Genomic DNA, 16,390 nt, shown 5'->3' on the forward strand with positions numbered 1-16,390 from the left:
AACCGTGATTGAATTCTTGGTGACCAAGTTTTGTTGTATCACCTTGCCTTTGTGTTGTGTATCAGAGAGGTATGGAGTCTGAATTAACATTAAATCATCTTTGATGCAACTGAAAGAGCCCACATCTCTCAGTGAACCAAAATCATCCCCGCATCTCCCTGCCAACTCCAGCTGAGATCCAAAGACGCCGAGCTGTGCACCACCGATCTCCCTTTTTGGGACAAAAACAATAAGTAAAGAGATCTCTCTTTTCCTCTATACACCTGTAGGGTAATATTTTGTGCCTCGGCAGAACATAGTAGGAATAGGTTTAGTACTTAAGTACTCCAGAAGGAGTTTGTTTGAACTGTGCTGAATATTTCCAATCTGTGCTTATGGTATGATACGTGACTTGTGCTTTGTTTGATTTGTTTTTGTGAGAAACAAGCCTCACCAATTGGTGTGGGAGTTCCACACTTCTCTTTCCTCTCTTCTTTGTTTCCTGCTGCGGCCTTTAACTGCTTCCCGCAGTTTTTGTTTGAAGCTGTTTGTCTCAACTGGTAACCATCCTTTGTTCAAAGTCCGCCTTCATGCTAAGCTAGTGCGTTAGCCTATGATCTCGCAGAGGCCATCTTGTGCATGGCAAGTAGGGGCCGGAGGCAATACGTTATCAGAGCCGCCATTTTGTGCGTGGCACCAGGTAGATAGGCTAATCAGTGTTAGCACTGGTTTACTAGCTTTGCTGTAGCTAATTCGAGGCCCTTAGCTGCAGGGTGTTGTAAAGTCACTCGTTGCTAACCGGCTAGCCAGTGACGTGCAGTCAGGGGAGGCAAGTGAGGCCAGGCCTCACTAGTCATCAATGAAAGAAAGAAAATATATAATGATGACATAATATAAATTGTGATTCACTCAGTCATTTGTAATAAGTAATTTTTTTATCTAATTTCCTCATTTTTGATCATATTCTCTTTAAAATCGCAGACTTTTCGCCGGTGAGGCCGCAGCGAGCTTGGCCTCCCCTGGGATTGCGCAATCCCATGTTAACTGCGCTGGCTTCCATTCTGTGATGCATCTTCCTGTCTCTAGATCATAAATTCAATTGTTCAAAAAGTTATGAACTGATTTTCCACAATTTAATGTATGTGGATTACGAATTGTGTTTTGGTCATCAAACTGTGTGCAGATAACATGTTTTCGTGGTGCTGGCCGATCATAACCAGCAGAGAACTGGTTGTAGGGGCGGCCGGCAGTTCCTTGGCCTCTAGGCAGGGGGCGCTCAAGGCGCACCGCTCCTGATCCCAAAACTGTAGAGTGACAGCAAGTTATGGATGTTTTATTAGCGACTTATGCTAAACAAGTAAAGCACTAAAAAGACTTTAAACATACAGCCGGAACAGGACTGATGAAGGAAGGCTTTCCTCCCTGGCAGTGATCTCCATTGAGACTGAGAGACTTTTAAAACTAAAAAAGATAAAGAGGACTGTTTCCGGAAAGTGACCGATATTTTTGTTCAGAAAGAGCGCCGCAGGGACTTAAATTATAATTAGAGGTAAGACAGCGATACTTATTCATGTTTTGTTTTTGTAATGAAATGTGCGTAATGTGTGTTATAGTTTTTGAATGTGTTACAAATGCAGAAATCCATCATAACTCATAAACTGTAACCATTCAAATGACAAATAATTTAGTTTTAGTTTTTTTCATCAAAGAATAAATATTTTTCCATGTCTCTTGGTTAATTGATTTGGCTCAATCAGTCTCCTTCAGCACTTTGCAATGAGTCTACTCTGTAGAGTGTATATATTTGTAAATCTGACTCTGATGACGTCAGTGCCTCACCAGCTATGAACCCTACCGCACGTCACTGCGGCTAGCTATCATTAACATTGCAGTTACAACAACACAACCATCATAACAAAGGTTATAGAAATAAAATTAGAACATCATTTCAGTTAAATTGCAATACAATTACACACAACATCCACAACAGGATGCTGAGGGCTTTCAGGTGCATTGAGAGAGAGACTGGTATCTCAATTAAATTGAGAAAGCTTTCTGGATAGGAAGCAAAACGTCCTTAAACTTCAGAAAAAAAGTCCAGTTGTTTTGTTTTTTTACTTTTTTTGGAACATTGTTTGTCTTATATTAGAAGAGAACAATATTGGTTAATCTAAAAAAATCAATATTCTTTATACTATACAGAATACTGTGTATATAGAAGCCATTTAGAAAATAATAGAAGAAATTACAACAGCTGTTATTTGTTCCAGATGGGTAAATTCACATTAGACAACAACAAAGCTGATGTAATAAATGGATTGCACACAACAAACCATAATTAAACAAGAGGGAAAGTATGTAGGTGTAGGTGACTAAGGGAGCTGATTAAAGGGGTGATTAAGGGAGAGTGGAATCAGGGCTGGATGGAAGAAGGAAGGTGCTGGAAAATGCTCAGGGTGCAGCCGGCAAAAACTGCACCCTGACAGTCAGTAAAGTAGAATCTTTGCTGGTGTTCTTTTGGGCCTGATGCTGCTCTATGAAACCTTCCTTCATGTGCTAGGTTTAGGAGATTCAGTAGAGCTCTCCACAGAGGGCTGATCTTCGCAAATAATGTTCAGGGGATAAGGGTGAGTGGATTCTGTGAGTTTGGTGTCACTGGGGCATTTCATCTGGGTGTGGCAGGGGCAGGAAGCTAAAAGAAAAGTGTCCAAAAACGATATTTTGACATTTTGCAGATTCACAACCATGTTAGACCTTTCTAAAATGTCTTGTATGCTAAGTTTCGACCCTCATTCAATGAGGATGATCGTTACTTTGGCAGAAATATTTTGGTTTCATCAATTCTGAGGACTAAGGTCCGCTACATACTTCAAATTAACCATTAAATGATCATTCATTCTTACATCTTATGTAGTTTTATATAGATTTGTGCATTTAACGTCCTGAAGGCTTTACATGGATGAATTCTTTAGGAAGTTGGTCCATTTAAATTTCCAGGATTAAAGGACTGATGTCTCAGCAGGATCTAGAAAAACTAATCCATGCGTTTATTTTTAGTAGAACTGATCACTGCAACGGTGTTTTCACAGGTCTGCCTAAAAAGTGGATCAGACAGCTGCAGCTGATCCAGAATGCTGCTGCCCGCGTCCTCACTAAGACTAAGAAAGTAGAGCACATAACCCCAGTTCTAAAGTCCTTACACTGGCTCCCTGTATCTCAGAGAATAGACTTTAAAATACTTCTGTTAGTCTATAAATCCCTAAATGGCTTAGCACCTAAATACATCACAGACTTGTTATCAGGGCATCAACCCTCCAGACCACTCAGGTCTTCTGGCTCCAGCCTGCTCTGCATACCTAGAACACGAACCAAACACGGAGAAGCAGCATTTAGTTCCTACGCTCCACCTATCTGGAACAAACTCCCAGAAAACTGTAAAAGTGCGGAAAGCCTGAGTTCCTTTAAATCGAGATTAAAAACACATTTGTTTAAAATTGCCTTTGAATGTTCAAGTTAAACTGTTTTAAAATGTTCAATGTTCAAGTTAAACTGAACTGTTTTTTTTTTCTACATTCTATCCGTACTTGCTTTTATTCCTATATTTTAATCATGTAAAGCACTTTGCATTGTCTCTGTACTGAATTGTGCTATATAAATAAATTTGCCTTTCCTTGCCTTGCCTTAAATTAGGGTGGGCTTCAGAACTTTCTTTGATAATGATCAAAGACTATATAGTCTTAATACATGCTAGTGTTTGTGTGTCACAATGTCCTCATATTATATTAACTTTGAAAGACATTAGTGTGTTTAATATGACATCCTCATTGTGTGTCAAAGCGTCTTCATATTGTTGATGGAGAATTACTCTACAGTTTTCAATCTTTCTATAGGGTCTAGTATAACAAGCCTCAGCCATCAATAAACTAGGATTATCATTAGTTTATTACATAAGGAACTCAACAGTTTATCTGTCTATTTTGTTCCAGATACCAAGTGTAGGGAGATCAATTCAACCTTCAGCAGAGACAGAAATGAGTGAGACATCCACTTCATCCTTACAACAGATGATTAGACATTTTCAGTTCCAATTAAACACAATTTAATATCTCAGTTGGGTCTAGTGCATAAGTAAAATACCCTTTCAACTATCAGTTTGGGTAAAAGATTCACAATAACATAATTTCAATGACTAGTTCCACAATACTTCTGCAGAAATGTTTAAGTGTCATAGATTCTGTGACTAATGTCATCTTAATACTTGAAATTAACCCTTAAAGCCGAGGTATGTTTCTTTGTTACATACTGCAACCACTATTACTTTGTCATGACAATACTATACAAAACAGACGAACAATTTTACATTATTTGAAGTTGAACACATGCTTTTGTTTATAATTGCCATAACTTGTTTCAGATTATATGGAATAAAAATCTTATTGAAATTTGTCTTTTTAGGTCAGCTAGACTTCTATCTTTAATATGACTGGAACTGTAGAACAGGTGAGAGAGTTTTTCCCCCCGCTCTTTCCACATGAATGCCATCTACAAAATTCCTAAGTGCTGTCCGATAGGGACTAAATAGTAGATTTACCTTATTCTTTGACTATCTCTCTTAAGTCCCCACACAGCTCAGATTTCCTGTCTTGTAATAACATAAATATCTGATTTGTTTCAGATGTTACTTTTTTGGTGAGTATGATGAATACACAACTATGCTTATAATGGAGCTATTTCAAACAAGCTATGTTGTAAATACTGACACTGTAGTTATCTAGTCTTCATAAGTCACATATACTGGAAAATATTGTGTTTCTCTGGATCTCACAATTCACTTAGACATGTAAGAATTGTGTGAGTGGTTACAGTCCTCAAAAGTTACATAAACCAGACAATGTGCCCATAAGTCACATAGTTTTGACAAAAATGTAGCTGTAGCTAAAATCTCAATAGATGAATGTTTTCGTGGAAGCTTGTATAGAAAACTATTTGATTCCCATGCTTCAAGAACCTTTGGAAATGCACGTACCCATTTGTCCCATATTTCTCAAACGTCCAAATATTTATGAAAACGTGTGTGTGTGTGTGTGTGTGCGCGCGCGTGTGTGTTTGTGTGTGTGTGTGTGTGTGTGTGTGCGTGTGCGTGTGTGTGTGTGTGTGCGTGTGCGTGTGTGTGTGTGTGTGTGTGTGTGTGTGTGTGTGTGTGTGTGTGTGTGTGTGGACATGAAAGAGTGACACATTACCAACAATGAGTTGGTGGAAATAAAGAGCAACAGTGCACATAAATGTGACAGAAAACCTGCTCATCCAAAGTATGCTTGCCTAGCTCAATGAAACTATTATAACCATAATATGTGTTGTAAGAACATAACGAGTTCTTCTGGTGTCAGCGAGATAAGTATTAAGCTCGCATTTGATCAGATTCTGTGTGCTGCACTGTCCGGTTGGGGTTGGAGCGTGTGATTGCTGGAATGGCTGAGGAGTTCATAAGGAACATTCTTGGAAACAGGAAAAACAAAACGCATACTGGTGACCTTCCCCCACAAAGATGCCGAGCAGTTTTATGACTGATGAGAAAAAATGAGAGACGGTTAGCCTACATCCAGCACAAACAGCATAATACAGTAAACAGTAGTATGAAGGAGTTTAAAACCGTAATATGTATGTATATTTACACTACTGTTCAAAAATTTGGGGTCACCCAAACAATTTTGTGTTTTCCATGAAAAGTCACACTTATTCACCACCATACGTTGTGAAACGAATAGAAAATAGAGTCAAGACATTGACAAGGTTAGAAATAATTTGTGTTTGAATCAAGATTTTTTTTACATCAAACTTTGCTTTCGTCAAAGAATCCTCCATTTGCAGCAATTACAGCATTGCAGACCTTTGGCATTCTAGCTGTTAATTTGTTGAAGTAATCTGGAGAAATTGCACCCCACGCTTAGAGAAGCAGCTCCCACAGGTTGGATTGGTTGGATGGGTTCTTCCTGCGTACCGTACAGTCAGATGCTCCCATAACAGCTCCATGGGTTCAGATCTGTTCAGATCTGGTGACTGCGCTGGCCTCTCCATCACCCATAGAATACCAGCTGCCTGCTTCTGCATAATCTGGAGGTGTGTTTAGGGTCCTTGTCCTGTTGTAGGATGAAACTGGCTCCAATCCAGCGCCGTCCACTGGGTACGGCATGGCGCTGCCAAATGGACTGATAGCCTTCCTTTTACTCTGGACAAATCTGCCACCTTAGCAGCACCAAAGCAACCCCAGACCATCACACTACCTCCACCATGCTTAGCAGACGGCGTCAGGCATTCTTCCAGCATCTTTTCATTTGTTCTGCATCTCACAAGCGTTCTTCTTTGTGATCCAAACACCTCAAACTTGGATTCATCCGTCCACAACACTTTTTTCTTCCTCTGTCCAATGTCTGTGTTCTTTTGCTGATCTTAATCTTTTTCTTTTATTGGCCAGTCTCAGATATGGCTTTTTCTTTGCCACTCTGCCCTGAAACCCAGAATCCCAGAATCCCACAGCCGCCTCTTCACTGTAGATGTTGACACTGGTGTGTTGTGGGTACTATTTAATGAAGATGCCAGCTGGGGACCTGTGAGGCGTCTGTTTCTCAAACCAAAGACTCTAATGAACTTATCTTGTTGCTCAGTTGTGCAACACGGCCTCCCACTTCTTTTTCTACTCTGGTTAGAGCCTGTTTGTGCTGTCCTCTGAAGGGAGTAGTACACACCGTTGTAGGAAATCTTCAATTTCTTAGCAATTTCTCGCATGGAATAGCCTTCATTTCTAAGAACAAGAATAGACTGTCGAGTTTCAGATGAAAGTTCTCTTTTTCTGGCCATTTTGAGCGTTTAATTGACCCCACAAATGTGATGCAGACACTCAATCTGCTCAAAGGAAGGTCAGTTTTGTAGCTTCTGTAACGAGCTAAACTGTTTTAAGATGTGTGAACATGATTGCACAAGGGTTTTCTAATCATCAATTAGCCTTCTGAGCCAATGAGCAAACACATTGTACCATTAGAACACTGGAGTGATAGTTGCTGGAAATGGGCCTCTATACACCTACGTAGATATTGCACCAAAAACCAGACATTTGCAGCTAGAATAGTCATTTACCACATTAGCAATGTATAGAGTCTATTTCTTTAAAGTTAAGACTAGTTTAAAGTTACCTTGATTGAAAAGTACAGTGCTTTTCCTTAAAAAATAAGGACATTTCAATGTTACCCCAAACTTTTGAAGTAGTGTGTGTATATATATATATATATGTATATGTATATATATATATGTATATATATATATATATATATATATATATATATATATATATATATATATATATATATATATATATATAATATTTCATGTTCAGCACTTTGAATTGTCTTGTTTCTGAGATGTGCTACAAAGAAGCTTGTGTTAATGGAATTTTTCCAACTTGAGGTATTTAAATCACCTCTAACCTATCTTCTTCTAAACGTGTAAGCAGCTGCACTCAGGGAGAAGATGTTTTCACACCATTGATGTTGACCTTCCTGGGCTAAACCCATATTGGCTTTTATCAAATAAATTATGTTGATCTTGAAACGACTCTTATTTTCTATTTTTTGGAAAACTGAGTCAGCAGAGAAACCGGTCTATAATTAGTTTAGTTTTTATTGCTTCCACATTCAGGAATGGTTAATGCTAAATCTATTCCAAAATTTACAAATACGTTATTAAAACTATCAACTATTTGACATTATAAGTATCTCTTTTCTTGTCAATAAAATAATGAGGATATTGTTTACGTTTGCCATTGTTTTAATTACAGCATTTATTATGTTCCATCAATCATCCATCAATCCATCATTATACTTGGTCACTGGCAGGATGCTGCAGGGACTTATCTCTGATATCCAGCTTTGCAGGAACTATTAACAATAATTAAAAAAATCTCTCCAACATGTTAATTTACAACATAGAACGTTAAAACATAGTGTGCTAATATTTCATCTGACCTTTAATCTTCAGATTAATGGTTGTCAGGTTGAATTCTTCTTTTCCATTAAAGATGCTGCAGATGTAGCTTCCACTGTCAGACCTGAGAGGTTTTCTCAGAGTCAGGCTGAAGTCTCCAGTATCAAAAGCATCGAGATTCATTGAGGTCCGTCCTCTGAATTGCTGGTTCTGGTCTTTCAGATCCTCCTCCGCTTCTCTTTGTAGGTGGACATATTTGGGAGTGAGATCACTGCGACTCCATTTAAGAAAGGGCTCATCCAGTATTTGACCAGAGTAACTGCAGGGCAGGAGGACAGACTCCGCCCCCTCATTGACCTCAACCACTCCAGCTCGGGCATGCTGGGAAACTGAGGATAAAAACAGAAAATGTTGTAATATGTGGGTTTGAATTAATAGAAATGCTGCTAAAGATTTAGTCTTCTAAAATTCTAATATTTGTGTTTTATAATTTATCTTTTGTAATTCTTGGATCATATTTCTCCAATTTTAGCTTCCCTTCATTGGCTTCCTGTTAAATCAAGAATAGAATTTAAAATTCTCCTTCTAATGTATAAAGCCCTTAATAATCAAGCTCCATCATATATCAGAGCTCTGATTACCCCGTATGTTCCTAACAGAGCACTTCGCTCTCAGACTGCAGGTCTGCTGGTGGTTCCTAGAGTCTCTAAAAGTAGAATGGGAGGCAGATCCTTTAGCTATCAGGCTCCTCTCCTGTGGAACCAACTCCCAGTTTTGGTCCGTGAGGCAGACACCCCGTCTACTTTTAAGACTAATCTTAAAACTTTCCTTTTTGACAAAGCTTCTAGTCAGAGTGGCTCATGTTACCCTGAGCTATCTCTATAGTTGTGCTGCTATAGGCTTAGGCTGCTGGAGGACATCAGGATCTATTTCTCTCACCATGCTGAGTTCTCCTACTGCTCTCCAATATGCATTGTTTGTTGTTATTTCAGCTTTTAACTTTTTGTTCTCTGTCATTTTTCTCTTCATAGAAGGTACACCTGGTCTGGTGTTCTGTTGACTGTGAAATCATCAGGGAAGACAGATCACCGACTATTACCATCTAATGTAGAACAGATTACTGGATCAATGTGTGCTTCTGTGCTTTTTGTCTGTGTCTTTCTGTGTCTCTGCTCTGTCTTCTCTAACATAGAAAGTACTCCTGGGTCAATGTGAGCTTCTGAGCTTTCTGTGTCTCTGCTCTGTCTTCTCTAAGCCCCAGTGGGTGGAGGCAGATGAGCGTTCACACTGAGCCTGGTTCTGGTTCTGCTGGAGGTTCTCCTTCCTGTTAAAGGGGAGTTTTCCTCTCCACTGTCGCTTCATGCATGCTCAGTATGAGGGATTGCTGCAAAGCCATCAACAATGCAGACGACTGTCCACTGTGGCTCTACGCTCTTTCAGGAGGAGTGAATGCTGCTTGGAGAGACTTGATGCAACCTGCTGGGTTTCCTTAGAGAGGAAACTTTCTCACCAACCTGGAGGATCTGACGGAGTCTGACTTTGGAAAGAGCCTTGATGACGTGTTGTGAATTACTGCTGTATAAATAAAATTGAATTGAATTGAAAGATCAGAAATTATAGAAAGGACCCCATGCTGGTGAAGATTCTCAATTCAAAAAGTCTGGAGTAATGTGGAGTAACAAGCTTTATACTACTGCCTAACAAAGGCCTGTAATGGCTTAGATAACATGCAGATTCAACAGAAACAGGTCCACCCCTTAGTAATGGGCGGTCGTTAAAGCTATTAAGCCAGCAGATTGAACAGAAACTGGTCCACTCCTCTGTAACGAGGAGTCGTTAGAGTGTTATTGGCTTGGCTTAAAGGAACAATGTTTTGATCACCTGAATGAGGGTGAGAGATAAGGTGATGATTGGCTGGAATTAATCCTATAGCTGTATTGTAAGTTTTTAAGAGTTGGAACCTAAGGCCTCCTCCTCTGTTTAAGGTTGTTTTTTCTCTCTTAACATAGATGGCTTCCTTCACATCCCTTTCAAACCATCTGTCTTCTTTGTCCAAAATGTGAACATTTTGGTCCTCAAAAGAGTGTCCTTTGTCCTTTAGGTGTAGGTGTAGGTTCAATCTGCTGGCTTAATGGCTTTAACGACCGCCCATCACTAAGGGGTGGACCTGTTTCTGCTGAATCTGCATGTTATCTAAGCCATTACAGGCCTTTGTTAGGCAGTAGTATAAAGCTTGGTACTCCACATTACTCCAGACTTTTTGAATTGAGAAAGCTTCCTGGAGAGGAAGAGAAACGTCTTCAACTACGGAAAACAAGTCCAGTTGCTTTGTTTTTTACTCTTTTTGGAATGACCATGACCTGGATGACTGAGAATCTTCACCAGCATCTAATAGTTATGAATCTGTGTGAGAAGTAAATCCTGCTGGGTTATAAAGTTCCAGGGTTCATTGAGACTGAAGTCAGCTAAAGACAGAATGAACCCCGACCTCTGATGGCTCTTTGGCCACTTAGTAGGTAAGCTCTGGACTCTCTCCGCCTGGAAAACCTCTGGCTTTAAAGGATATTCAGACTAAAACAGCAGAAGGAACTTCAGGTTGGAGCCCAGAGCAAAGTTCTGGACGGGTAACCATTTGATCATCAACAGTTCAGTTCATGGCAGCTTTGACCTCATAATAAAAGCCTAAATGGTTGCTGGCCGGTAGCGGACAGAGCGAGCCTGATCCAGACAGCAGACACAACATAAACAGAACCACACGAGCTGCTGGAGCCCAGAATAACAGCTAAAGTCCAGACAGACGAGGAAACAGCAGAGTAGGAGAACTGGACCCATTTGTTGGATGAAAGACATCAGAACCAAACCAGGAACATTAAGAACCACAGAGTGGACCTGCTGGAAGGACTGGTGAGAGATGAGTAACTGGAACCAGAACCTGATGTCCTGATCCAGGAAACAACATGAACCAGCTGAGGTAATCTGGAGACAACTATGTAGAAGGGAGAACCGGACCAGAACCCAGAACCAGGACCTGAGCAGAAAGACTAGCAGCAACCTGAATAAACCCAGTAAAGGTTTTCTCCAGACTGAACTGGACTCCTCTGAGTTTGAGAATCTAAATGAGACCAGAACACTACAGAACCTTAATTTACTTTGATCCCAGACCAAGCTGCATCAGAACCACCAACCCAGCCAGGAGAGCCCAGTGAAGGTCCAGTGGACCTCCAGAACCTCTGCTGGGCCTGAAGTGAGGATGAGGAGAGAGGAAGGTGATCTTACCGTGCAGCAGGATCCCAACCAGCAGCAGCAGAACCTTCATCTTCTGTCAGAGAGCAACCAGAACCTCCTCAGAGAACCTTCAGAACCTCTCTGCCAACACTTCAGCGTCTCTTCACCTCCAGGAAGCAGCAGCTCTCACAGACACACCCAGGGAGGAGGAGGAGGAGGAGGAAGAGGAGGAGGAGGAGGAGGAGGCCAGTTGCTCTGAACCCAGCTCAGCTCTCAGCTCCTGGACCTGGGAGCAGAACTCCTCCTGACGGTACCACCAGAACCTCTGACCTCAGAACTGAGATCAGTTGCTGTGGAGGGCAGACTCTCTGCTGGTTGCTGCTTCAGATGCTGCTGAACCGGTTCTGCTGGATCCAGTCAAGATCAGTTCTGAGGAAAGGCGGGGCGTTCAGTTTCCTCATAGTTTCACACCTGGTGATCCGGTTTGTGGTACCTGTAGACGTGTAGCCACAGATCCCAACCACCTGTGTAATTCTGATTGACCCACATTCAGGAACATTAAATCCAGAACAAAAGGACTTAAGGAGCTTCTTTCTCAAAGCGGTGAAGGTTATCGCTTCCTGCTGGAAGTCAACAAACCAGCAGTCCTCACTAAGACTTAGAACGTAGAGAACATGGACCCGGTTCTGAAGTCCTCACTAAGACTAAGAACGTAGAGAACATGGACCCGGTTCTGAAGTCCTCACTAAGACTTAGAACGTAGAGAACATGGACCCGGTTCTGAAGTCCTCACTAAGACTTAGAACGTAGAGAACATGGACCCGGTTCTGAAGTCCTCACTAAGACTAAGAACGTAGAGAACATGGACCCGGTTCTGAAGTCCTTCCACTAAGACTAAGAACGTAGAGAACATGGACCCGGTTCTGAAGTCCTCACTGAGACTAAGAACGTAGAGAACATGGACCCGGTTCTGAAGTCCTCACTAAGACTTAGAACATAGAGAACATGGACCCGGTTCTGAAGTCCTCACTAAGACTAAGAACGTAGAGAACATGGACCCGGTTCTGAAGTCCTCACTAAGACTTAGAACGTAGAGAACATGGAGCCGGTTCTGAAGTCCTTCCACTAAGACTAAGAACGTAGAGAACATGGACCCGGTTCTGAAGTCCTCACTAAGACTAAGAACGTAGAGAACATGGACCCGGTTCTGAAGTCCTTCCACTAAGACTAAGAACGTAGAGAACATGGAGACGGTTCTGAAGTCCTTCCACTAAGACTAAGAACGTAGAGAACATGGACCCGGTTCTGAAGTCCTCACTAAGACTAAGAACGTAGAGAACATGGACCCGGTTCTGAAGTCCTCACTAAGACTAAGAACGTAGAGAACATGGACCCGGTTCTGAAGTCCTTCCACTAAGACTAAGAACGTAGAGAACATGGACCCGGTTCTGAAGTCCTTCCATGGCTCCCTGGATCTCAGAGAATAGACTTTAAAATCCTTCTGTTAGTCTATAAATCCCTGAATTAGCACCTAAATACATCACAGACTTGTTATCAGGGCATCAACCCTCCAGACCACTCAGGTCTTCTGGCTCCAGCCTGCTCTGCAGAACCAGAACCAGAACCAGACATGAAGAAGCAGCATTTAGTTCCTATGCTCCACTGATCTGGAACAAACTCCCAGAATACTGGAAAAGTGCGGAAAGCCTGAGTTCTTTTTAGTCAAGGTTAAAACCAGTTTGTTTAGTGTTGCCTTTGACTGTTGATGTTTTAGTTTATAGTCTAACTGGTCTGACCTGCTGCTGTTCCTCTGTAATCTGCTTTCCTCTGGGATGCTTTGTTTGTTTTGTTCATCTTCAGCGCTTTGAATCATCTTGTTACTGATGCTAATGACTATTTTCACAGTTATAGCTTATATGGGAGCGTTTCACTTAACTTCTTCAGGAACATCTGTCTGATACATTCATGTAAATGCACAGTAATTTACATTGGTCATAAACTGTTATCTGTTCTTTTTGACTCAAACATAAATTTTATCATATCCTGTCGACCATCTGCGCTCATTTGGCTTCTCATGAGGTGTTGCCAGTGTATTTAACTGTCTGAAAACATCATGTCCTGTTGTGCCAGATGGGTATTATGGAAAAATATCATTAGTTGTTATATTAATCAGGCATTTTTATGAAAAATAAGAGGTACTTCTGGTCTCTAAACTGTGTCTCCCCTCTGGGGGCAAAAAGCACAGCTTCACAGGGTGTTTTGTTTTAAGGTCTGAAAGCTATTTTATGGTTCTTGAGGTCATCTGGCTTGACCCCTGATAGGACATTTTGGGTACTAAATCAGCCTTACTGCATATAGACCTTGAGAGAAGAACCTCCTTGTTTTGGGAGGAGATAGAACCTGGAGACACAGTGTCTGGGCCCAAAACCCCCAAACTAATTGGGAGGGGCTATTCAGTCTAATAAAAGGACGTCTTTGCGAACCCTTGATTAGACAAAGAAGCTTCAATGCCTGGAGAGAAGGAAGTGGGTTATATACTGAATCTAAGCATGTAAGTTATCTTTGTCTCTTTGGAATTCCAAATGAAATAAATATACATATTTTAAATGTTTGCCTCTGATAAATTGTTTCTCCTTTACTATCAAATCTTAAATCGGGGTAAGACGGGCCTTCAGAAATAAGCAGGAGCAGGCCCATATAAATGTCAACAGGGGTTATCTCGTTATTTCACTGAATTACAATAAAGATTCTTGATACTTGATTAAAAATAGAGTTGCTGATTTTCCCTGAAGTTTCCCCAGGTTCCTTCTTGAATGCGTTAGACCACAAGTGTCAAAGTCCAGTCCTCAAGGGCCGGTGTCCTGCAACCTTTAGATGTGTCCCTGGTCGGACACGCCTGAGTCAAATAATCAGGTAATTAGCAGGACTCTGAAGAACCTGACTGAATACTGAGGAGCTAATTGTGCCATTTGATTCAGGTGTGTGGGGCCAGGGAACCTCTAAAAGTTTCAGGACACACCCTCGAGGACTGGAGCTTGACACCCTTGCGTTAGACCGTCTTATCTGTTCTTCAGGGGGATCGTGTGAAAAACAAATCTCCCAAATCCATTCTGGTCTTCTTTTCTTCTGCTGAGGCCTTCCTCTGATTCTCATAAACATGAACACGGTTCACTTTTTCCAACTCTCAGCCGTGTTCTAAGTCTGCAGTGAGAGCTGTAATGATCTGGGGCCTGTTTCAATAAGGAGGTTCAACCAACTCTGAGTTAAAACTTGAACTCTGAGTTAACTTAGCCTGAGATGGGAAACTGAGTTTTGGGTTTCAGAACAGCTGAAATGAGTTAGTTCAATCAACTCTGAGTTGACTGACTCTGAGTTAAGCGCGTGCACCACAACTATAAAAAGCCATTATGAATGGAGCACAGATATTACGAGTCACCATGGCAACAGCGTCAGACAAAAAAAGGTGTGCATATTTCTCACCAGCAGAACTGGATGTGCTTATGCAAGCATATGCAGAATTTGAGCATGTATTTAAAAAAAAAAAGCAATACGGCTGCAGTGGCGAAGGAGGGAGAGTTAGCTTGGGTGAAAATAGCTGCTCGAGTCAATGCGTAAGTTTACATTTTAATTACTTTTATACAGTGTTGGGTGTAATGAATTAAGTTACTAAGTCATCTAAATACTGTAATTAAATTAAAGACTATAAAACAATAGTGGATTTAATATCAAATTTTAAAAGGTATATTTTTAATTTAACTTCCTCCTTCTAGTTACACACTTTGGTCAATTTAAGATTAATTCATGCAATTCAATATTGTTTATTTGAAAGCATTAGAAGTGCAGTTTCTTGTCTCGCCTTGTATTGTTCAAGTGGTTGAGGTTGATTTGGGTTTTAGAAAGTAATTAATAAGTAAGTAAAACAAATTAGTAAGTAGACCAATACTTTCTAGTGACAGTAATTATTACATGAATCTAATTAGACTTGTTGAAGATAAAATTTGTAGTTAGTAATTAAGACTATTTTAAAGTAACTTACTTATAATATCAGAGGTGAAACTGGAAGAACAGTATTTTATTAAACCTAGTTTAATTTTCATGGATAGGTGCAATCCTGCAGGCATCAAAAGAACATGGCAGCAGCTGAAAATGAAATATATAAACATACTTCAAGCAGGTAAGCCTTGAGCACATCATAGGAGTAGCTACCTGGCTTTACAAACATTTGACATATTAAATGACTGAATGGCATTCAGTGTCTAGCAGTGCAGCAGCATTTTTGACATATGTCTAAATGTTCATTCTCATTTGACTTCTACTCAGCCAACAGACAGAAGGCAGAGGCTTGTAAAACAGGGGGAGGACCTGCACCACCACCCCTGACAAATGCAGAAGAGATGGCCCTGAGCCTAAATGCTGGAAGGCCAATGGCTGAGGGAATTCCTGGAGGGACTTCATCAGAGCCAGTCACTCCAGAAGATTTAAGTGCCTTCATAAAATGTAAGAGGTCTACCTACAGTGTTATTTTTTACTATAGACTAAATGTGATATTTCCATTTATATTACTTTGGGTTGGGTTTTTTGTTGGTCCCAACAGATTCGGATGGTAATATCTGCCTCTTGGAGCCTCCTGTCCCAACAGTACCCCATACAGTTGTCAGTAGCCTACTCCATACACCATCAATTATAACAAATAGTATTATAAAGTGTACTCTATGAAATGCTCATCTGCACAGGATGATGGGTATGAAGAAACCGTTTCTGCTGCCACAGACAGGCCTACAGAGGTAATTTTAATATTATATGTCTACACATCAAACAATCTACACATTCACATTTATATGTGGAGTAGCCAATAGAATCCAAGTTTATATCTATAAATGGTCATTCTTATCTCTACCCCCCAGAGTGTGGAAGAACAGCAGGAGGAAGGTCCATCAACTTCTGGTGCACAGATGGACACAGTTCAGTGATTTACAGTAAATGCTACAGTTTCATTCTGAATTTTAGACTACATTCATGATGTAACTCTAATCTAATGTATTTTCAGTTGCCAGTTAAGGAGTTATATATACTTCTTCTTATTAAAAAGATAGAAAAAAACAGCAAAGAACTTGTATATTGGACCGCCAGATCCAAAAGGCAGATCTTTAAATCCACATTCTGAAACTAAAGCTAGAGGTGAGTGTATGGTCACAGGTGAATTCTAGGAAGT

At 40.6% G+C, this 16,390-nt stretch overlaps 1 protein-coding gene across 1 annotated transcript in view; it reads right to left on the reverse strand.

Moving 5' to 3' along the window:
- The window catches only part of LOC118560220, a 60,147-nt gene extending 48,729 nt beyond the window's left edge, over positions 1 to 11,418 (reverse strand). Inside the window, exons 1-2 of the mRNA XM_036131056.1 lie at positions 11,230 to 11,418; positions 7,995 to 8,342 (exon numbers count right to left, since the gene is read on the reverse strand). Of these exons, the coding sequence (XP_035986949.1) occupies positions 7,995 to 8,342; positions 11,230 to 11,269 (388 nt within the window). The 5' untranslated portion in view covers positions 11,270 to 11,418. The remainder of the gene's footprint in view (positions 1 to 7,994; positions 8,343 to 11,229) is intronic.
- Positions 11,419 to 16,390: the final 4,972 nt, after the last annotated feature.

This window comes from Fundulus heteroclitus, unplaced genomic scaffold (genome assembly GCF_011125445.2).
Source record: "Fundulus heteroclitus isolate FHET01 unplaced genomic scaffold, MU-UCD_Fhet_4.1 scaffold_41, whole genome shotgun sequence".
Lineage (NCBI taxonomy): Eukaryota > Metazoa > Chordata > Actinopteri > Cyprinodontiformes > Fundulidae > Fundulus > Fundulus heteroclitus.